This window comes from Scleropages formosus, chromosome 9, assembly GCF_900964775.1.
Source record: "Scleropages formosus chromosome 9, fSclFor1.1, whole genome shotgun sequence".
In the NCBI taxonomy this organism is placed as follows: Eukaryota; Metazoa; Chordata; class Actinopteri; order Osteoglossiformes; family Osteoglossidae; genus Scleropages; species Scleropages formosus.
This window is the reverse complement of record NC_041814.1, coordinates 2,272,756-2,296,626: the sequence shown is the minus strand read 5'-3', so window position 1 is coordinate 2,296,626 and position 23,871 is coordinate 2,272,756. Positions and strand designations below refer to the sequence as shown.

At 46.4% G+C, this 23,871-nt stretch overlaps 1 protein-coding gene across 8 annotated transcripts in view; it reads left to right on the top strand.

Moving 5' to 3' along the window:
- The first annotated feature begins 7,192 nt into the window (after window positions 1–7,192).
- Window positions 7,193–23,871, top strand: part of celf5a (cugbp, Elav-like family member 5a) — a 166,818-nt gene continuing 150,139 nt past the window's right edge. For 7 of the 8 annotated variants that reach the window (XR_003797927.1, XM_029255135.1, XM_029255140.1 and 4 more), the window contains exons 1-2: window positions 7,193–7,720; window positions 22,851–22,933. Coding sequence is in view for 7 of the 8 variants with exons in the window: in XM_029255135.1 (XP_029110968.1) it covers window positions 7,276–7,720; window positions 22,851–22,933 (528 nt within the window). In the remaining variant the exon portion in view is untranslated. Of the gene's footprint in view, window positions 7,721–18,370; window positions 18,425–22,850; window positions 22,934–23,871 lie in introns of those variants that run through there. The other variant, XM_029255141.1, reaches the window with a different exon arrangement.

The window sequence follows — 23,871 nt, the reverse complement described above, 5'->3', positions numbered from 1 at the left end:
TAATGTATCAATCAGTCTGTCAACCTGTGTAGCTATTGGATGTCTGAATACCCATCAGGTATTTTGGGGTATTTTACCAATACGCTGAGTCCTGCTGTTACAAACACTCGAGTCATGGACTGCGCAGAATAAAAAAATTTTTCATTTTAATTATTATTATTATTATTATTTTCTCAGTTATCTACATTTAAAATTTTAATTTTGTCGCGGAATGAGCGTGGCCTGCATGTTTGCGGCAGTAAAACGTTCTCGAAAAGAACAAGAGTGTGAGACCGCCTCGTTGCAACTCATTTCCACAGTGTTTACAGCTTGTGTCTGGTGTTTGTGAGGTTAGCGATCAATAACAATATTAGGAATATTGCGCATGTTTAAGGGATAATTAGCCAATAATAAGAACTGAACAGAAGTTGGTTTTCATTTTAATGTAGCTTAAAGTCAAAAGTGTTAAATGTCCTACAGCCTGTTTTTTGATTTATTATAGCTATTTCAATGCTTTAACAGAACAAATCAAAGAAATAACTCAAAGCATGTCTCTGTTATTAGGTTTATATTTACTATAGATAACGAAGTTAAATGTGTCGGGGGCTGAACATGTTTATAGGATGAATCAACAGTAGGTACTGAATAAGAGGTTGTGGAAATGATTTGTTTTTGTCTTTAGCAATTTTAAAGGCAATTTTAATGTCATTTTAAGCAACAAAGAGATAAAATAGAAGCCCTTCAGTGTGCTGGCCTGCTATCCAGAGTGCACACTGCTTGCGGCTCTGCAACACTACAAGCCGGCACCGAGCAAGAACGATAAAAGCGGAATAAATTAACGAACGTCTTACTGTTAATTAGAGTTTTATCTGAGACCTTAATGGAACCTAACCCATGAATAAATCAAGAGATGTTTGTATTATTAAGCTTTTGTTAATTGTAACGTAGTGGTAAAAGCGAGTTTGGATTTACAAACAAATTATGAGTTATGAACAGTCTTCTGGTCCAAATTGCTTTTGTAAGTTGAGAATCGAGCGTAATGCTCAGGGGAGTTATACACACTTCTTGGGAGGGACACACAATTATGAAGATTGCCTAAACAATGGGGAGTGGAGGGACATGCCCCCCCCCCGCCATTATGCCTGTCACTCATACTTTATTGATCTTCTTGATAGTGTCAGCAGAGGTTGCAAGGGAAGCTTCTCCTTCTCAACCAGCTCTAGATGAGAGTAGAGAAGTAATAAAGCACAAGCTCTCTCTGCTGGTGGCTCTAGAGTATTTCACAGAGTGTGGCAACAGGGCAGCCTTCTGTTTTCCTTAATTCTCTTTTCTTTTTCTTTTATTATAACTGTTTAGTCAAGGTCTTATTAATATGTCCACCAAGGTCACATTTCAGTTCTCTACAGAATAACACATCCTTGCACATTCAAGATGTTTTCCATTTTCCATTTAAAATTCCTTTTTACACTTCAAAATTAATTTGTGAGCACTGGGTAATGGTATTTGAAAGGGATGTGTAAGGATGAGCATGTTTGTTTATGTTTATTGTCATTTCATTATACACAAGTGCACAGCAGAATTGAAATGTGCTTTGGACAGGTTCAAGTGTCACACGAATTGGCCAAGTGCCACACTACACAGCGAAAGCAGTTCACACATAATATAATTCAAAAACAGACATGAGGGCAAATTAATGTTTTTGGAATCAGAGTTGAAAAGGGATTGTGAAAAATTTACAAAATCTTGTACTTCCATATTCAGGGACCACAACTAAGTGACTAATAAATTGATGTTAAAAGGAAACGTGCAATAGTTCAACAAGAAGTGACAGAAATAACACTTTAAAACTTGCACTGATTCTATAAAATGAACTTATATCGGAAATTAAGAAGTGGGAACAACTTTGTTAATTCTATTTACAGCAGGCATGGGTTGACTTACTTTTTATTTTTGTGCAAAGCCTGTTTTATTTTGACATATCTGGACTCACAAATAAGATTCAGATGAATAAATTATAAATAATAAATTGATACATTCCTACCCAGTTTACCAATGAGAACCGTAAGCCGCAAAGGGATATTTACGTCATTGCTGCTCAACTCATTATCTTGCTTACAAGCATGAAGTGAATAAGAACTGTAGTTAACTACTTTCAAAGCGCTCTCCTATGGTAAGTCATTTCTTCACAGGCATTAAAAATTCCATCCATCCATCCATCCATCCATCCATCCATCCAGTTTCAATAACTGCTTCTCCTGATCAGCATTGCAGTGAAGCATATCGTGGAAGAAGTCCCACCTCCAGCTGTAGTACCCTTGAACAAGGTACTTACCCTATATTGCTCCAGTAAAATTACCCAGCTGTATAAATGGGTAAATAGTAGGGAGTAGCTTAACATTGTAGGTCACTCTGAAGAAAAGTGTCAGCTAAATGAATAAGTGTAAGTGCAATATGGTCTGATGAAATTGACTTGAGGACCTCGGGAGGAGAGTTTCAGCTGTACGATTTAAAGCACTATCATCTTAGCTTTTCCTCAATAAATCACTAATCGATCACTTTCTCCACATAAACTAATATCTGTCTGGACGACTCGGCCAGTTCAGTCTCCAGAGACGTGACTGTGTGTTTCTGTTCGTGCTCACAGACAGTTTTTACACTGTGCCTGTGAAACAGGACCTCTTTGTTTGTGCTCTGTACTTGTCTTTGCCTGACAATCTGCTGGAGTAACTGGTTGGACCTTCTGAAGATTATGACAGGAAGAGAAGGTGGACATTTAGTAGAGCTGGAATACCCTCATCAGTTTCCACGGGGTATTTTGAAATAAGGATGCTACTTTTACTTTTGGGTGGGTCGCTGAGGTGCTGGACCAGCGATCAATGACCACACTCTGTTATGTGCTGAATGTGGAAATGGTCGTGACTCCATGTGTGTCGTACTGATAAATGGGTCTGAGTCTAATCAAGCTGAGCCTGGTCTGCACCTGGCGTTAGGAGTCTGGATCTCACCAGACTAGGTTTTGATCTCCATCTCCGCCTTTGTATGGATGGTCACGTTCCTTCCACAGCGGAGGCCAAATCCCTCTCCACAGTGGCAAGCACAGCTGTTATGTAATGTGGGTCTGAGAAATGTGTTCAAACAAGTAACACGGAAAACCTCTGCAGTTTTCCACAGATTCTGCTGAGAGTTCTGCTGTAAGAGCCTGTGGTGTGGAGGTAATGGATAAAAAACAGGAATGCTGATGTAAAGCCACCTAATGCAGGATACGTGGAGCGTATGCATAGCGTAGTCTGCCATCATGTGGAACTCAGCCGGAGCAATGCAGCAGCGCTCTTTCACGATAAAGTCAATAAAACATGGTCTCCGGTGTCACTCCATGATATCTCATAAATCCTCAGCTAGGTTCACGTCTGGAAAACTATAAAGGCATTGCAGACTGGTGCCATTGGTGTCATGCTTATCATAGTGGAGCAGGACTGCATGGACCATGTGGCTGAGGGAACTGTCAAAACCTCTCTGGGCAGGACAGGTGTTCTGCGCCACTGTTTTTTCAGCACCATCATATATCTTGTGTTGCATTTGTTTTGGAAAAAAAGCTATTCTGTAAAATAAAATCACAAGTATTTGTATAAACAGGGAAGTTAATACCGGCTTAAAGGTCTTAAGTGATGATAAGTGCCCTTTGAACAAAGTAAACTGACAACATTTGATAAAATTCATATTTCATTCTTTCATACCAATTCTCTTATCATATTGCCCTTTTCTAATCTTCTTTGCAATTTCAGTCTTTCTTTCTGTTTGTTTAGTTGGAGAATTATAGTTGCCAGCAGGTGGCATAGTGGTTAAGGACAGTGGCTTGTAACATGAAGGTTGTGGGGGGAGAAGTCACTGCTGTAGGTTCTTCACCACTTCTGCTCTGTAGAGACACCTGCCTGGACAAACAGTAAAGAAAAGATATGAATAAATTTAAAAAAAAGCTGCAGGACATTTGGACAAAGAAAATATGAGCAATCTTCCTTGATGCCTTTTCTTCCTTTAATACATGTCATGCTTTGCAGAAAGGACAATCTCATTTTCAAGGGTTACCAGGTTTTATTTTACATCACCTCCAAAAACACTAGTTTATTACAGTGAATGGAGAAGAGTCAAAGGTTTGTTCACTTGTGCTTTAACGCCCTCTCCGAGTCATTGCGTTTTAATTCGCCCCTTTCTTTCTTTTAACGAACCATTTAGACAGGAAGTAACGTCGCTCGGTGCTAGGCTAACAGCGAGTTGCTAAATGAAAGGTAGACAAAAAGCCTGTCCGCACTGCAGGTTTTAAGGACTTTATTTGTCCAGAGAGGCTCAGCAGAGGTTTCGAGGGTAAAGATCTGCGTACAGAAGTTCAGCAGATCCTGAGGCTACTCCCCAGTAGCTACCAGAAGAGGGTGCACAAAGCTAGCACATTGCTGACCGTACCCCAGGGGCACCCAGGCCTGACCAGCACAGGCCAAGTCCTGCAGGGTTTATATTACATTTTAATTAGTGCCTGATTTACACCTGAAACACCTGGTGAGGTGACTCACTATGGGCAATAATTACTTGGAAATAGCAATTAAGAGCCGATGATGAGCAGATAGTCGCGCATCCTGTAGCTCTCGAGGGCTGGAATTACCCATCGCTGCTGTGACAGGTGTAGAAAAAGGTGTCGATGCTGTACTCCGGCTTTCCAGGACCGGGATTAGGGGACCCAGGCCTAGACGGCTAACTTCTTAAGCTGTGCCCTGGTATCAGGTGTTAATTGCACGGAAAGCAGCGGCTCCAGGACGTGCTGCTACCGCTAGCCTGGCCGCGGAGTCCGTTTCCACGAACGTGCTCCGGGGTGATCTACGGCAACGTCGCGCTTTCTTTATTTATTTAATGATCATTTTCCGAAAGTTGTGTTTTCTGGAGCCGGCGTTCAGCATTTCAGCAGCATTCCATCCACGAGGGGCGAGTCCCTTCTGGCCGTGGCCATGGAAAATGAAGTGTAAACAGAGCTCCAGAATGTGATTAAAATAATGTCTGCGAAATCTTTGGGGGTAAGGAGCCTGTCCAGTGGGTACCTGAACACGCCGCAGGTACTTTGCTGCATGTGCAATCATTCCTGTAAAATCGATCAAATCAGAGATGGTTCCGACTCTCTTGCAGTTACACACTGCATTTGTTATCTGTCGTGTTTCTCGCTGTCTGGTCTCTCCAGCAGTGACATCCATTATCAGAGCCATATTTCCCCATTGATTTGTTCCACATTCAGCCAGTAGATTCTGTAGCCAGGGGGTGTTTGAAAACATGGGAGAATTTGCAGATTTCGATTGGGCAAGCTTCATGCCTATAGAAGCTTAAAAAAGGACTATGGTCTTACTATAAAGCGTAAGATAGCACCGCAGCAATTTGGCCACAGGTTTATATAACACTACGACATTAGCGGTACCGCGTAGAAGTACTACGGTATTGCATAAAGTGTGAAATTATACCACATCATGGCACTTGTTCGAGGCTCACAGCATCACATTTGGATACACGTACTCCAGGCTTGTGGACCTCTCACTGTACAGGTTCATAAAGGATTTGTCAACTATGGCTGTACTCTACCATTTGCATTTATATATGGGCCCTTATTTTAACGTGTTCCACACAAATGTGCAGTTTATTATGCTGCAGATAATAACGTTCAAAAAAGTAACTGTGAAATTACGGCGCTTGCAGTTTTTCTTCAAAGTCTGAAGATAAAAGCTTTTCAAGAGTTCGCACAGATCATAACCAAAGGAACCAAAACCACTACATATTTCTTTTTAAGCGAATCGCTGAGTGAAATGGATCAGCGGTTCCAAATACACCTGTCTGTCGCACCAACGCAATGGCACACGTTGCTTTCACACTCGATAATAAGGCAGTGCCGTGGAGCTGGGAAAGTAAGGGTGGGTTATAACTGCAGCCTTACGTGTTGAGACAAACACTGCAGCTCATCACACGCACACTGCTCCACGCAGAAAACTTCGTTACGCTTTACTACTCAATTAAACCATCTTGAAAGATCGTACACGATGTAACACGGGAGCACAGCATATTGTCAGACTCTGGGAGGTTTTAAAAATACAAGCTATGCTCAGGTATTGGAGGAAGCAACAAAGTCACACACACAGCAGTTGTGGGGGCAGGGGGTGGAGATATACACAAATATTAGATGGGGGCATATTTGGTGTGATTGAACGTTTCTACGCCTACCATTATCATGTTATACATATTTAGCCTGTCAAGTACACACACACACATTTTCAGAACCGCTTGTCCCAATACGGGGTCACGGGGAACCGGAGCCTACCCGGCAACACAGGGCGTAAGGCCAGAGGGGGAAGGGGACACACCCAGGACGGGACGCCAATCCGTCGCAAGGCACCCCAAGCGGGACTCGAACCCCAGACCCACCGGAGAGCAGGACTGTGGTCCAACCCACTGCGCCACCACACCCCCCATGTCGCCTGTCAAGTAATGGAAATATATACCACTTTAAGTAACATCATCTAGGAATTTGGGGCAGCGGGTCATATATTATTGCTATTGTCTTGCAGTCTGAACGTCCTGGGTTCAATCCACTTCCTGTTGTAGAACCCTCAGTCAAGATACTTACCATGTATAAATGGGTACATTACAGTTACTGTAGAGCTGATCATCAAACACTGGAAGCTGCCTTGGACAAAGGAGTGAGAAAAAAAATGAAAGTTGATAATAATGTTATATTATTTCTCCTATGATTGATGACGATACGATGAAACATTGCGTAAGGTTAACCTAACCTGGTAATATAGTTATTCAGCCACGACAGTAAGGTGCATAAGATCGAATGTTTGTTGAAAGCGGTTCAAGAAATCGATGAACCCCCACACCCCCAAAAGTAGGGTTCGTTACTGCAGTTTCACATTTGTACCGCTTGGTGGCGCACACGAGCGGCGTGGAGTTTTTCCCGGGAAGTTTCCCCCCTCGGCGCCCCCCCACCCCACCCCATCCCACCCCACCCCACACTTTTCTAGTACTGTGTGTACTGTGTGTTGTGTGTGATAGAAAGTGAGCCCGGCTTTCCAGCTGAGTGCTTCCTCTCACTCACTCACTGTGCGTGTGGTGCGCGCGCGCGCGCGCGTGTGCATGTGTGTGCGCGCGCGTGTTTGCGCGTGTGCACGCGCGCGCGTTGTGTGTGTTCGCGCGCGCGCGTTGTGTGTCTGTGTGTGTGCGCGCGCGCGCGCGCGTGTTGTCATTATTATCCAGTCTGCTCCCCGGCTCAGAATGGCCAGATTCACTCAGACTGAAACAAGAAGGCATCAGCATCAGCAGCAGCAGCAGCATCAGCAGCAGCAGCAGCAGCAGCAGCAGCATCCTCCTCCTCCTCCTCCTCCTCCTCCTCCTCCTCCTCCACCACAACAGCCCCATCCCGCTCACACCCACCTGGTTCTCAGCGCACCGGGGGCCGCAGCGACCCATCAGCCGCCACAGGCGACCCCGCACCAGCACCAGTACCCGCACGGCACACCCGCGAAACCCATGAACGGCTCCGAATCCATTTCCATTCACCCGGACGGCTCCAACATGAAAGACCAAGATGCCATCAAGCTGTTCATCGGGCAGATCCCGCGCAACCTGGAGGAGAAGGACCTGAAGCCGCTCTTCGAGCAGTTTGGGAAAATCCACGAGCTCACAGTTCTGAAGGACCGATACACCGGCATGCACAAAGGTAAACGGACCCCACACCCCCCCCTTCCAGCCCCCCCACGCACCGCACGCAACAGCGCGCGCCGGCCCGGCCTGCGCGATCACCTGCGTGGCGTGGATTGTTCGCGAGACGCACCTTGGCTTGCCCGACAGCGGACGGCGGACGCGCTCGCCGGCGATGCGCGCATCACAGGTGTTCATCTGCCCGCCGGACAGCGCGGCGGCTCGCGAGTGTGTGGAGTCGGTGCGTGTGTCGCGCCGCCGCAAACTTGTGTGTTGTGCGCGTGGCGGGGAGAAGCCCTCCCGCCGAATGGCACCGTGTTTCGAACAAAAGGATGTAAACAGGTTCTCGCGCGTTTTTTTTTTTTTTCTTCCCGTGCCGAGCTGGACCTCCCTGCCCTGGGCTCGCAGAGAAAGCGCGCGTTGCATAATAAGAAAAAGAGCGCATGTTTTCGGGTTTGACGCGCGCGTCGGGCAGACCGTGGCGGTCTCCTCGAAGCGGGTGTTGAGCGGCGGGCTCGCGCTGCTGTCGGGAGATGCGCCCGCTGCCGCCCCGCTGCCGCCCCGCTCTCCTCCGCTCCGCTCCCCGGCGAAGTGGGGCACGTCACATGCATTCGGAGAAGCCCCCGTCCCCGCTCCTTCCCCCGAGCTCTTTCTTTGTATCGGCGGGAGCCCCGTGTCTTTATCCTTCGCGTTTCCTCCGCGCGCTCGACGCGACGGCCGACGGAAAACGGCGGTGGCGAGTCCCTGTTTGCCAGGGGAAGGTTATGGGTTCGAGTTCTCACATACAAATAAACATGAGTGACATCTTTCCGGTCCCGATCGATGGCTCCCCCGGGGAGCGAACCGGGGGGGGGGGGGGGGTGTCAGTGAACGGAGATTTGTTCAGAAAGGTCGGACGGTGGTTACATGAGACATTCGAACGAGACATTTCTCAGACTAATTTACTTGTATATTTTATTTTTTTATTATTTTTTTTTTTTTACAAATTGCCTCCATTAATGCGCGCGAGGAACGATCACGCCATCTGTGTCACCGTTGTCGCCCACCACATTGTTATGAATTTCACAATTTACATATCTGTCAGGCAAGGGAAATGTTTTTTTTTTTCTTGTCTTTAATGAATTCTGAAGCCAGGCTGAAGACGACAAAAAGGCACGATTATTTGCACCGACTGTGGGAAATTGTTCCATTTGTGCCTTTTTAATTCTACGATGAAACAAACAGTTTAAGATATTGCCACATTTAGGCTGCCGTGTCGTTGACAAATGCGACCGTAACCTTTCAATATTCTTGCGAAATGCAGCACGTACCGTACGTGCAACTTGAAAGCAGATAAATTCCTATTTTAAAATGTATCTTCTTGACGCACGCGACAACCACGGGCTACTCGTCGCTGCTGAACAATAACAACAGTTAATAATGCAAAGAATATTTTAAGCAATGGTTTTAGTGAAAATCACCCCCAGTATGGGGATACGCTATTTGCACAAGCAGAATAATTTAGAGACGAGGCTCCTATTCAGGGTTGTTTCACAAGAAGGTCTCATATCTGAGAGGTTGTGTGGGAAACACTGAGGTTTTGGAAACAGAGGTGCGTGTTTTCATATTTGCTTGGCAGATCTGGTTCCTTTGTCCCGTGTTAGAGGCTCACCTTACAGACTGCATGACCCTGAGCAGGGGACACAGTGAGTGGCACTTTGACACACAAGTTGAGTGTGTGCTGACACTCTTCTAAAACAGCTCCGTAATCTCTTGTTTTAAAAAATGTATTTGTGCGTTGTGCACGTTGCTTTGCATTAAAACACAAATATTAATATGGCTGTGAGTGTAATTTCCTAAATGAAGAGCAGGTGCCCCATGGAAATAGATATTTTTCACAGCAGCGATGCTGTTCAGACATGTAGGCCCAGCTCATGTCATATTATTGACTGATCCTCTGATTTTAGAAATAAGAGTAGGCTAATTATATCCGTAGAGTATTAATATTTGTTCAGCTGCAGAATGAATATGATTAGCTGGATTTAAAACAACCCTATTCACTGACAGCTTTCAGAAATCCAGAAGCTGGTCTCACTAGTAAAACTAAAACAACAGAAAAAAAATTCTTTGGTGAAATAATGTTATTCTCTACAGTGATTCGGTTTCCTTCTCCTTTTCCCAGTCTACCACAATCTAAAGAAAATTTTAAAAAATGATAACAGTGAATATGGATGTAAGTTGAAGAACATTTTGAAGTCTTCTTGTATTAGTACTTTGGTCTTTATAGGAAGCAAAAGTTTGTACAAAACAATGGCAGTATTTATTATTTTTCATACATGTACAACTGAAAACTGTAAGCTCATGGCACAGTTGTTATATATTTTGACTTTTCATTTGCACTTTATATCTTCTCTGGATATAGCCATAACACTGAGTATTAAAAACAGGGAAAGTGTGGCATGCTTTCTCTCTCAAAATAAAATGATTTATTTTAGGCTTGTTACCCAGACAGGTTACCTCAGTACTCTCCTGAGTAAAAAGTTACAAAATTTTGCAGCAGACAAAAGTAACTGAAACCCTATACTAATATTCAACGCTTTGAAAATAATTCTTCACAGTAATTGTAACTGAAATATAACCGTAGTAAAAAAAAAAAAAAAAAAAAAACAAAAAAAAACAGCAGGCACTGCAATTTCCAGTGTTCACTTGTGATTCCAGATGAGAAGCCAAAGATTCCTGGATCCTTTTATGCACTGAATGAATAAACTGCTAAATCATTTACCTCCACAAGTATCAGTATGTGGTTTCAAAAAAGTACCTCTGACAACAATGCGCTGCAGGAATATTTCTACAGTTGACGTCGCGTGCACATAATTATAATGCGGGCCAAGTTCTCCAGATATGATATTATGAATTAACACATCAGTTTCCCTCTCTTGTTGGCACTGTTCCAGCAGCGCAACGCAGGGTGTATCATAGTAAGTACGTGTTCGCGCGCGCACATATATACACACACACACGCGCGCGCGCAGTCCCATCCCGTGTGTTTTCCCCCACAGCGGAGCACATGGGTGTTTGCGAGAGGAGCGCGTCGCTGTATGGCGGAGCTCGCGCGCGTGTTCACGCGTTATATAATCCATATTTATCAGACGCGGCTCCCTCTGTAAAGCCACGCAGCGCAGCGAGGCGAGGGGAACCTGTCGAGCCGCAATTGTTTTGTCACTTTGTGCGCGACGAAGAAGCGCACGATATATGAATATGATATGAACGCGCGAGTGAGGGCGGGAGACGCCGCCGCGCTGACTAGCCGCGCGCGGGAGACGCGGCTCAGCGCCGACATGGTGGCCGCTCGCGCCGCTGGTCACGCGGCCGTTGCTCGGCCGTGTGTCGCGCACGAGCCCCTTGTGGTCGTGACACGGTCAGGGTGTGCGGTAATCCCCCGGAGAGAACGCGGCAGCGGTCTGCCAAGCGCCATAATACGCTGGGACGCGATGGCCGGGCTGCCGCGGATTAGCGAACAATGGGCGCGCGCTGGCGCGGGGACGCGGCGCGCGCCGGGGCACCGACATGTTGCCCCGCGCGCACTGTGCTCCGCTCATGTGGAACACATCACGCGTGTCCCTCCACAGCACTGGGAGGGCCAGTTTGAATTTACACGTTGAAAGTAAAGCAGGTGCCGGAGATGGGACGGATAATGTGTACGGAGGGGGAGGGGGCGGGCGGACGGCGCGCGCTGCTAGCAAACGGCTAGCGCACACACAACTGCTAGTGTACGCGGTGTGTGTGTGTGTGTGCGCGCGCTGTGGACACGGGTTCAGCCCGAGATAAACATCTTTCGCTCGGGGTGTGAGAAAGAGATAAAAAAAAAATGTGCAATGTTCTAGAAGTGCGTTCATAAATGGATGGGAAGAGCTCCTTATTAAAATTCATGCTCTTACAGTGCCACCTTGACCTGGTGTAGGAAAGAAAGGGGCAACACACACACATAGAGACAGACAGAGACACACACATACACACACACACACACACACACACACACACACACACACTGACCCATGGTGATAATGTGGACGTAAGGACTGTGGGACTTTGTCCACCAGGATTCCACGTACGGAACCTCAGGGAGAGCGAATACCCTTCTCACTCCTTTTACTCATTTATCACTGACTTTGCCAAAAAGTGTTCACGTATTTCTGACACACATACATATACAATCTGTTGCTTTATTGTCAGATCATCCGAGGCCACGTGAAGTTCCAGGAGGGCCCTTCTATTGTACCACCGACGCACCAGAGGTTCTTAACCTGGGTTCCGTCGATGAGCGTCGGGGGCTTGGTGAAGCGCAGGCTTGTTTTGAAACAGCACCGTCTAAGGGAATAAAAGTAAAATAATTGCTCTGTTATTACAATCTGTGACATAATTCTAGCGAGTGAATCAGTTTTTAGTGCAATGAACTGATTGCAATTTTTCCTTTCAATTTGTTCATCAGCATTTTTCTTGGAAAGTGTTTCTAGCTTTCATGAGGTTCCTGAAGGAACTTTGTGGCCTAGAAAAGGTTACGAACCCCTGACATAGTCGATGCACTCAACCTTAATCGTTCGACTGGAATATCCGCCTGTATGGGTAAAAGTTTAACATGGGTTGCGTAAATTGCAGTGGGCGGAAGGCAGTGTCTAGTGTGCTATTAAGAGCAGTTTCCTTATATGTGAAGGTTCCCAGTTTGAACCCCGCTCTTGCTGTAGTACCTTAAATCACTCCAAATGGGATACAGTATAATACCTTGCTGTTTAAATGGTGAAAATTTTGCAGTGTTTACTATGTGGCAGTTTAGGTTGCCTTGAACAAAGTTGTCAGCTAGGTAAAGGTTAATAACTAATAATAATAATGATAATGGTGTCAGCTGAGCAATTAATAATGTCAATTTTAATACGGTATTGCATGTTCATGCCTGTCAAGTGGTTGAAAAGCAGAGCTCAAGGATAAGATTTCTTTCAGCCAGGCAGAGGCTGCTGCATAGCACCTTAGGCCAACCTCTATGGGATCAGAAATGCACTAAGCGTTACTTGAAGTAAACAAATGTTTAATGAGATGCAGCCAATAAATTCTTGATAAATTCGTTTTTATTTTAAAAAGCTAAACTTTTATAACAGAATGGCACATGCTCGGAATTATTCGTCAAAGGCATGTCGCGCAATATGTCACACATCTTAAGGCGCTGGGGAAAATCGTGAACCTTCACGAGACCCTCGAGCGGAAACCTCCGTGAAGGTTGGCACGCGGCAGTAGCGGAATGTGGCCACAGGACCGCACCGGAGCGGCCGAGATGACACGGACTTTCAGCACACACACACACGCTCACTCGGCTGCATGCTTGTGTACGCAGCCCCCTTCTCTAGCGGCGCGTCCATAAATCACCGTTCACTGGCTAGAAGCAGATTGTTCATTTGATTTGATTAAACTTGTGCTAAGAACCTTTCACCCTCCCTCCCCACCTTCCTTTGAGCAGAACCGCTTTTTTGCGAGAAACGGGCATCCCCTCCTTTCTCTCCCCCCACCCCTGAATCACTTTGTCATATTTATCTATGATTTATTATGAAAAATGATGTTGGCTCGAGTCCTGGCGGTGAAAAAAAAAAAAAAAAAAAAAACACAGCAACTCTGCCCCATTAATGCAATAATAAGCCTCCGTTCACAGAACATGGAAATGTCTGTAAATATTGTAAAAAGCAACAGGGCTTCCTCATAAAAGATTCAGCACCTCAGCTTGGATCTGACAGCATCCAGAGCCTTGACTCCAAGATGAGCTCACGCTGACTTTGAGGATGCCGACCCGGGGGCAAGCGTTCTCTAGCCCCGCTCCCCACGTACAGTACGGCACATTCGCCCTTTTTCCAGTCCTTTACGCCGGCGAATTTACAGCGCTCAGTGAGCACTTACTGCCGTGTCACACCACGGTATATTCTTGCCGTCTCTACAGGTGGAGCCTTATTGAGTGACATGTAGTTAAATGGATGCTCGTGGAAGGACGTGCTGGAAAGAGAGCTCTTAAGGAAAACAAGGACCGATTGATTTGAGGTAATGCTGTGATCGCGCTTCCTCATTCCCGCACGACGTGTCTGAGGGATCCGCGGCTCGTACGCTTAAAGTGTGTGCGCTCACATAGCTCGCTTTTTTCATGTTGGGTGTTCTCGTGTTACCACGGCGACAAGCGCCTTCGGCTCATAAACACAGAAATGCGCAGGCCACGGGAGGCCAAAGAAGCGGAATAAGTTGTATTGTTTTTTTTTTCCCTTTCCGATGTTACCATTTTGCACCCAGAAAGCTGACGCGGGGTCAGATTTTTCCTGCTTCAGCGACGAAGTGCCCATGCAGGTTTGACTACCTGAAGAAATGTGACGACAGAACACGATTTGTGGAATATTTGTGTGGCTGTGATTCATTTTGAGCCACCGAACTAGAAGCCGTTCTGAAACAATGCAAACGTACCTAGAGGTAACAAGGCAGTAGTAACAACTGTTTAATGTTTCATTACTTAAAAAGCCGAATTGAAACACTGACTTTTTTTTTTAGCTGGATGAAATAATACAGGGGAGCTTTAATATATTTTTCAAAACATGTGAACATATCAAATTTTGTTTGCTGTAATGGCAAGAAATTGCCATTTTTAGCACTTGCTTTATCCATTTATCCAGCCAGTGTATTGCATTTATTCAATGAGGATTTGGAGGTGAGAAACCCATTTCCTGGGGAAAACCAGCTTAAAGAAACACCAAAATATAAGTGAAATATAAGTTTGTTGTTAGAATCATGGGTAAGGTAGAGTTTGGGGGTGCCGGGGGTATAACTGATGTATTGTTTTTGCTATTTGAATCAAGCTTGACTGGATAGAAATGTTTTAAGGGAGAGAAAATAAAACAAGAACAACATTAAAGAGCTTTTCAATGCATTTTTAAATAGAATTCCTCTTGAAAGGGTTTAGTAGAACTCGACTCACTAAGACTCCTTCGTAAAATTTTGAAAAATTCTAAGGTTTTCTTATTTTCTTTTAATGGTTACCCTTCCCCTATTATAATATGAACCAGACTGACACTTTGCATGATGTGAAGTATGATTTAAACCAGATATTTTAATGTAAAATGACCTTTGATGCAAACCTTACATAAATCAGCAGAGGGCTTTACTGCAGCTTCTGAAATTTGATTTTTTTTCTTTTTTTTTCTTTTTTTTTTTTTTTACAGTTTCTTGTTTTGTTTCATGAAAATACTTTTTCTGGCAGCCCTGGGTACTTTTTTTCCGTCAGACTTTACGACCGAAAAAAAATCACATTAAATGTAAGGTGTCATCTGTGAATAACATGTAGTACATGAAACATTGCGCGTCTGCTGGGGTATCATGTGATAGTCAACATGTTACGCTATCGACTCTTTTGTTGCTGTGCCCATGTGTGTCTCAGATGGAGAAATTGTTGTGGATATAGGTTGAGTGGCACAGTAGATGGAAAGAGCGAAAGATACCGAGTCGTGGTAAAACCTACAGAAAGAAAAGGTTCCTTTTAACTGTGCATGCGTGTGTGTGTGTGTGTGTGTGTGTGTCGGGAGGGGGGGCAGCAGACCTAGCTGTTATATAATCACTTTCCCTTCAGTCGCCACCATACGGTGAGCCTTTCGCTGATGGTATATAGTGTTAACATCAGCAAGAACCGCAACAATGATGACAATAATTACTATGCTGACAAAGTAATGGCACTATTAACATTAACTCTTCCTATGCCAGTCTGGTAACGACTTACACAGCATAATTTTTTGGCCGCCAAATTTATTTAGACCTGCCAGTGCCGGAAAAACAAATACGCTGAGAAGCATATAAGATCCATTATGGGTCCATCATTTGCGCCCTGCTCAGCAGCGCTATAAATAGAATCGGTGGTATTTCCGAAAATAGGTTAAGCTGTCATCGCTGAGCTGCTGCCACGATGACATCACTGCCCGCATGCCAGCCTCCCCCTGAAGACCACTCTCTTCCAGAAGAGATGGAGGGGGAAGAGACAAAGTACAAGCCACATAGAGAGGACCGCATATCCCTGTGTGTGTTTGTGTCAAGTTTTTCAGCAATCAGACATTTTTACTTATTCCCCTAATAAAAAGGATGCACAAATCCCCCCCCAAATATATTAATGTACTTGTATTCCATGCATTTGCTGCAGTTTAACAGGTTGTGTTGCTTCTGTGCTCTAACCGCTCCCGCTCAATTGCACTTGTTGAACAGATCAGGGGGTCGAGACACTTGCTTTTCACCACAAACTTCCCTTACTCACTTTTCGGTTCCATGATGTTCCTGTGCAGATGGACCGTTATTGTTTCGGTAAAAGACGCAGCTGGATGCTAAACGTTGGCGCTTCGTTTTGCTCTCTTTTGGTCACAGCAGGTCCTTACTCTAATTACATTTGTGCCACTGCATGTGTCTGCAGTTTGTTCCAGTTAGCGCGGGATTTACGTAGTAAATCTTTGATTATTTAATAAATTGTCAATGCGCTGATAACGCAAGACTAATGCAGGACTAAGCTGATTGTCAATGGAATGGAACGGTTTGGATTTCTTACAGGGGCATATATTTATTTTAATTTTTTTTTTTTCCTTCAGTGATTTCATTTTGCTGAGGACTTGAGACTTCCTCCTACACAGCCCAAGATGTACAGCGCGGAGCGTGAAGAACAGAACGTCTCCGCTGCTGTCAGTGATCTACATGAAAGCGTTCAGCAAAAATCTAGGAGACTTTATTGTTGGAATTTGTCTTTGAGACGGTAGTAGAGGTTTAATAATCTTTGTCATTCTCTTGTTTCGTACATGTGGGACACAAAGTCTGAAGCTTGCTAGTTAGCTTGCTGGTGTGAGCTGTCCATAGCCTAGTGCGTAATGGTTACAGCTGCTCCCTTTGAATCCAAAGGTTGCAGGTTTTATCCCACCTCTGGCTCTAGTACCCTTGAGCAAAGTACTTACCCTAAAAAAAATTGCTCCAATAAAAATTACCCAGCTGCATAATTGGGTAAATAACTGTAAGTTTGTATCTTCAACATTGAAAGTTGCTTTAGAGCTAAGTGTAACCGCAGTGACATGTTGGAGTGAGGTTCAAGTGCACTGTGTGTTTTTTTTTTTTATACATTAATTTTTTTAGCAGATGTTTTTCTCCAAAGCGACTTCCAATGAACACTATGCAGTGTTATCAGGCCACACACCTTATTCACCGCGGTGACTTACACTGGTAGTTACACTACTTACACTGGGCCACTCATCCATACATCAGTGGAACACACACACACACACACACACACACACACACACACACACACACTCTACGGGTGAACCTGAACAGCATGTCTTTGGAGTGTGGGAGGAAACCAGAGCACCCGAAGACTTACACTGCTAGGTACAGTACTTACACTGATTCACTCATCCATACATCAGTGGAACACACGCTCTCTCTGTCACTCGCACACTATATTCACACTATTTTTGTGAATAGGCCTCCGTTGCTGAACATTTACAATGTAAAAATCCAGTGCTGGTCCCTGCAGCGATAGTAATAAAATACGGGAAGTCTAATAACTTCGATGATGTGAGTGGTGAGGCTAGGTGCACAAAACATTATTTTTGTGTACAAGAAATGGGTGAAGCGTTCGAGTGAACGTGGATCGTGGATCATGGGATCAAGGCCTGGCTTGGTGGACTTGGTCTACCACATTTCATTTACTACACTTTTCTCCAAGACAATGTTCAAATCAGGGTGTAAATTAGCGACGTGTTCGGGGCCACTGCCCGCAGCATGGATGCCATCCCGCCACGTGTCTTCAGTGGAGTTGCTGTACAGTATTTAGTAGACCATGAGTGCGAGTTCACGTTTTTTGAGATGATAGTATCTGGTAAGGAAGAGATAAGATCCAGACTATTGATGTTGACTGTAATTCCGTGGGGAGCTCCGAGTAAAGTCAGCATTGATTAAACTCTAAATTTCTGAAGCCTGAAGAGTGCCGAATGACAGGTATATTTGCCTGGCCGTCAAAGGGGGATATACCGAAACCATGTTAGCCACAGACCCTCTCCTCTGGAGACGGTGAGAATGTATATTTACTCTACTGTGAAACTGCATCTTAAGCATAGTCGATCGGCACCTTCGATAGGGATGCAGCTCATTAGATGAATTCAGCGCGCTCGCAAAAGTTGCTGGTGGACCTGTGGGGTTTTCCTCGATGCAGCGTAAGTGAAGGAACAGTGTTGTTCACCTGTTTCCGTGCACAGGATCGACGTTCCTCACTGCTCGAGTGCACACGTGCGTGCTCATGTACTAACCGTAGTACAAAGTGCGCGACGTGTAGTGGGCAGGCAAACGCCCGTGTTTCCACGGACGGAATATCCAGGAGCCGGACCTGTGCTACTTATCAGAAAAAAGGTGCTCTTTTTGATCAGTTTATGCGCTTTTTCATCAGTTCTGTCCAGTCCGGTCATGCCCATCATCTCTGTCATGGTGTCACAACGGAAGGAAGCCGTCAGACCCGAGTGCGGAGCGTCGGGGTTCGGAAGGGGAATCCAAAAGCCGTGGTCACAAGACGATCCGAGGGTAGCCGACGCACAAGCGTTACCAGAGGGGAAATCCGAAAGCCGTAATCCGCGAGACAAGCAGGAGATGGAGGAAACCAAGGGATCCAAAGAGAGAAGGGAGAACAGGGTTGAGGACAGATGGAACAGGAAAGGTAAGGAGTCAAGGAGCATATGAGGATGACGGTCAAATGCCGAGCAAGGTTCCGAGCTCAAGTGCGCTCCGGAGCACCCTTTTAGGCGGTCGTTCCCCAATCTGCCGCAGGTGCTCCTTGTTGTGCCGAGGAGGGCGTGACAATCGTAGATTTACTTTTTGTGTTTATTTAGCTGATGTCTTTTTCCAGATCAGCTCGCCCATGTTTTGAATCCCCCAGGTGGGATTCGAACCCGGGTCTCTCGAACGCAGTCCAGCAGCTCTACGGCTGCAACCCGGTCCGACGGTAGCGGATGTGTCTCTGCAAATATTTCAGGTTTCGCACGCCCAGGATTTTTCCAGCGATTGATTGAGTTACGCATTTATTTTTTTTCCCATTGTCTAAGGATAAGAGTGAGTGCAACACAGACAAATTAATTACAGTTTCCCACCCAAAAGCATCAAGTGTTCGTCAGTGGAAACAAGAGGTCCTCTGTGAGCACTACTGGTCCTACACGAGGTGCCCTGTGCCCTATGACCCTTTCATTTTTGTGTGGCGCATTAAGTTTGAGCTCGTTTTAAAGAGCTTGACTTAATTAAGGTTTACAGGTTACGCTAGAGTACAGTTTATATTATGGGAGTCATTATGAGCTAATTAGACAGGAGCAGAATAACATTAAAAAAATAGCGTTATTAAAATAATGAGTGAGAGGATGTGGAAGACAGAACATTTTTCCCAGCCATGCATCGCTGCTACGCTTATGCAGTTCGGAGAGGTGGGGGGTCACATGGGGGGAGGGGGTGGGGACCCGGAACAGAAACGGCGAGGAGAGTTTGATAGCCCAATATAAACCGATCAATACTAAGCCCCAAATCCCAGCGACTCCGACATGGCTTCAGGTAATAATCACGCTGTATCAGCATCGATGATGCCTGTCTCCCAAACCCTTGGAAAGTGAGAGCACCATCCCCCCCATCCCAGCACCACCCAGCTGTAAATGAAGTACGCCAGTAATCTCCCGTCCGCGTTGACATTTTACCGTGGAGTGCAAATGAAGTGCAAGGGGACGTGGGAGGCCGGCGCCGGGGTCCTGCACGCATTCTGCTGCCCTCACAGTTTCAGGAGGCGCAAATGCCACGGGGCGGGGAGGGGTGGCGGTGGCCGGGAGTTCAGACGTTTTCATTACGCGGGGGGTCCCGGAGTTTGGGGGTGAGAGAGAGAGAGAGAGAGAGAGGTCCTTTGCATTACTGCTGAGGCGAGGAGAGCGAGGGGGCACGGTCACGGTTTGACAGCAGGACCCCTGTGCTCAGCAGGATTTACCCACACTTTCTAGATTCGGGCCAAAAGTGCTGAACCAGACGGCTCAGCCTCCCGCGGCACCCGGGGACATAGATTCTTGTCTGGAGTAATTAACCCAAGCAAATGGAAGTTGTCAGACGAAAGCAGCAGCCGGAGAGCGGGCTCTTTAATTACTGGCCACGTGGACGTGCGCCGCCCCCACTCACACAAGGCAGCGCGAAGGGCTCTTCTCGGCCCGCTCCGCGTGGCTACCTGGCGGAGCAAGACCAGTGCGAAGACACCAGGAAGCAGCCGCTGAAGAGAGCGCTTTCTTTTTTTTTTCATTTGGGCAGGGGTTTTCCGTCAATTGAAAAATTATGTTAATTATGCAGATTGGATGTAATTTATTGCACTGTCAGCAGCAGCCTGAGCCCCTTTCTTGCTGTATTTCAAATGATTTCATCATCCGCAATTTCAGTTTTTCCCCTTTTTTTTAAATTTAAAATGCATCAGTGTCCATAATTTATACGCAAACTGGTGTAGCGTATGAGACGCTGGATGGTATGCTGAGGGAGGAGGATTTAACATTCTTTTACTACATTCTCTGGCATTTTAACATTATTTAACATTGCTTTCATGGAGAAGGATTAAGGAGAAGTAGAGAAACAAATCCCCATGAAATAAGCTGATATGTCAAGTATGGTGCTGGTAAACACCCAGTCACTCGCAACTGATTGCCACTTCTCCTGCAGCAGGGTCGTGGTGGTCTGGAGCCTAGTCCAGTGGTCTGGGATGCAATTCCAATGCACCAAAATATTGTGCTGTACGTGCACAGATTCGTTTTTCTTTTTACAAAAAGTGCCGTTATTAGAACAGATCTCACTAGAGATCTCACCACCGCTTACGTAACTGCAAACCCGCAGTTCCCAGCTCTGCCTTAGTAACGCTCCTGTGAGTCCGAGGCTCTCTGTTTCCAGCCTCGAACGCCGAGCCTGGAGCTCGAGCAAGGAGAAGGGCTCGCTAAATGCTGTTCGGGGATGCTGCGTCCCCGCGTTCGCCAGTGACACGTGTTCCGAGCTCCCTGCTTCAGTTCTGCGTGGAACTGAATAGATTTAACTAAAGATTGCTGCGAAAAAAAATGCTTCTCTATATTACAGTATTGCAGTAACATGCAGGACTAGATCTCGTGCTTCGAGGTGTGATCGCCACAAACGGCTGTTTAATTTCTTGTTCCTTAATACGAAAATTATTCAGTGTCTGGAAATAAAGTTCATCTTTTTGGACGCGGTGAGCAGGGCAGACAGCAATGTGCCGGGTCATGGTGTCGATCTCGAAATATCCGCCTCCCAGAAAGCAGCCGTGAGCACGTGCAACAGCTAGCCAGAGCCTGGACCACATATTCCAAGTAGTCATGATCCATGACTCATTAAACATGTAGCCGCTGCAGAAATCTCTCCAGCAACAATACAAACGCAGAGAACGTCGACTCTTGCTGGACGGTCTCGACTCTGATTTGCAAACTGCTCCTAATTCCGTCCCTATGGCTGTTTTCACACAGCGATTTTGGCTCCGACCTTTCTTTTCAACGCTTTCTAATCCAGTTTCTCCATTTGGATTTATTGGCTAAAGTTTTTTGTTTATGCGTTGTAGACGCCGCCCTCATTAACTCATCTGAAGAACATGGAAAATTTAATATTGCATGAATATCTTTTATTGATTTGGCATCGAATGTAGCGTATTTGTGCATGTTTGTGTGGGCATGAAGCTGAAAGGGAATTGCGGTAATGCTGTTCTGTGGTGCACATTACTGAACGCGAGTTTTTGTGTGTGTGTGTGTGTGTGTGTGTGTGTGTGTGTGTGTGTGCAGCTGCATGTGCGCACACACGATCCTCAGCGCTTCTGTTTGGCCTTCTGGGAATAAGGCCGGTGCGAATAAGGTTAAATCACGACACCGACAGTGCGACCAGGCTTTCGGGAGGTCACGACCTCAGGCAGTCTCCATCTCCTGGCACGACTGGAGGGCAGGACCCTCAGCAAGAGAGAAGCCCCTGAAAGGACGGAGCCCGGCAGACGTGACATACAGGGCGATCAATAGATCAATGCGGCCGAACCCTTTTCTTTCTCTGTCCCGCGAAGCATGGGGCCATGTGGAGATTTAGTGTAGCCAGGCTTTATTAGAGGGTTCAGATGTTGCAGGGAAATTGATCAGTGTGGAGAAAGACTGCCTGCTGCCGTTTAGAAAACGAAATCAAATGTTCGCTCTAATTAAACCCGTAACATGCCTGCGGGTGAAGTTATGCGATGAACGGATGGACAGATAAATGGGAGAAAACAACTCGCTTAATAAATGCAAACCTCCCTTTGCTCTTTCGGTGACTTTACAAGGAGTGTGCGTTCGGGCTGCGTCCTCGCTATACCGCTGCACTCGCTCAGATCTGTAAAACGTCCTAAATCACGGTGCGATAAGCGGCTTTTGTAAGGACGCCGACATGGTTAACCGTGGCGAACTACACGAAGCTGACGGCCGCGCGCCGTACGGTCGCCGGAGTGAAATTAACTCCGAGAGAGTTTATTCGAGCCCCGTGTGTGGAAATGAACTCCCCTGGAGTTGATTTAGCTCTCTCTGAGATTTTACAGTGTGATGCTATAAAGCTCATCATCGCTGAAAAGCAGTCAGTGGGAATTACTGCGGTAACACTCCGCTGGGCTCGCCGTGTCTCTCTCTCTCAAGCCCTGTCTCTAGGGATCTGGCATCGGAGCGTTTCGGCTTTTGGGTTGAGAAAGTTGCGTGTGCCGGTCAGCAGAGGTCCTGCTCTGCTTGGGGGGGGGGGTGCCTGGGGTCACGGGAGTTTGAACCCCTCCCCGGTCCCTCAACCTGTTTCACCGTACACTTGCCGCGCGCCCTCTCCGAACCTTGCCGGGATGTGTTGGGAAACGCTCGGAGTCGGGCAGTGCGGCAGCGGGGTACGCAGCGGGGACAAGAAGAGTGTGTTCTCGGGACTGTCTCCATCTGTTTAGAGTAGTCCTTTTGGCCATTCACAAGACAGCCAAGACCGAACACCAACCCAGCAACCCACCAACTTTGCTCCGCGCCGTCGAGGCTTCGGTAACCGGCTCGGGAACTAATGTCCAGCAGTCATCAGGTCCATGTCTCCGTTCTCTTTCGTAGGCTGTGCGTTCCTCACCTACTGCGCACGCGAATCGGCCATCAAAGCCCAGAACGCCCTCCACGAACAGAAGACACTGCCAGGGGTAAGTTCCCACCCGGGCCCCCGCAGCCCCGACCTCCTCCTTCCTGGCCCTTGGCCTGAAAAAGATAGCATGCATATTTTAATCCTGGTGATAAAACATTTGGAAAGTGATCCGATCGATGATCTAGCCTTTTCACGTCGGAGCCTGAACTGTACCCATCTCTCCAGAGAATATTGCATGCAATGAAGCATTGATTAGATGCACTGCGCGAGCTCACGAGATGACAACATCAAATGTCATTCCAATTACTCTTTGCATTTTTTAAAATTGGCTTTCTTTTGAAGGGGCGAGTCGATGTTGTTCATTGAGGAGCGGCTTCATGTAGAGCCGCTGGGGGAACGGGGAGATCGCGGGCTTCTGCTGAGCAATACGCGCGCTGGGCCGCCCCGATGAATGCGTTGCGCTTGTTTTCCGAGTTGTTGGAGAAAAGTGTCTGCTAAATGGGTAACTCTACAATGCAAATTTGTGGAGGGCCCATGAGGACGTCGTATTCGTGGAGGGTAACCGCTCCAAGGGCCAGCGAACCGGAAGGTGCAAACCAACAACCAACAGCTCTCGGGGAGTCGTGGAGGGAGGAGCTGAGAGCAACAGGCCCACGACTCCCTTTAAACGTGCAAACATGACGTCGGCAACCGGCAAACCTTCCTGCTGCTTTCTTGAAAACAAAGTTGTTTTCGTGCTCGAAGCTTCGGGGCTCTTTTTCTTCCTTAAAGAGCATTTGAATTTGGAAAAAAAAAAACGAGGAGAGGAAAAAAAAGTTGTTCTTTGAAAGGATGCCAAGAGACGTGTTCGCGGTGAGCCCTAACCGTGTTTAGCGGTGTGTTAGGAAGAAGAAGCCGCCCGGGAACTGACTGCTCTCGGGCCGACCGTGGAACCGAGCCATTGGCCACATTGTCCCGATGAGTACGGAAGACGGGCGGAGGGGTTTACACCCTGTT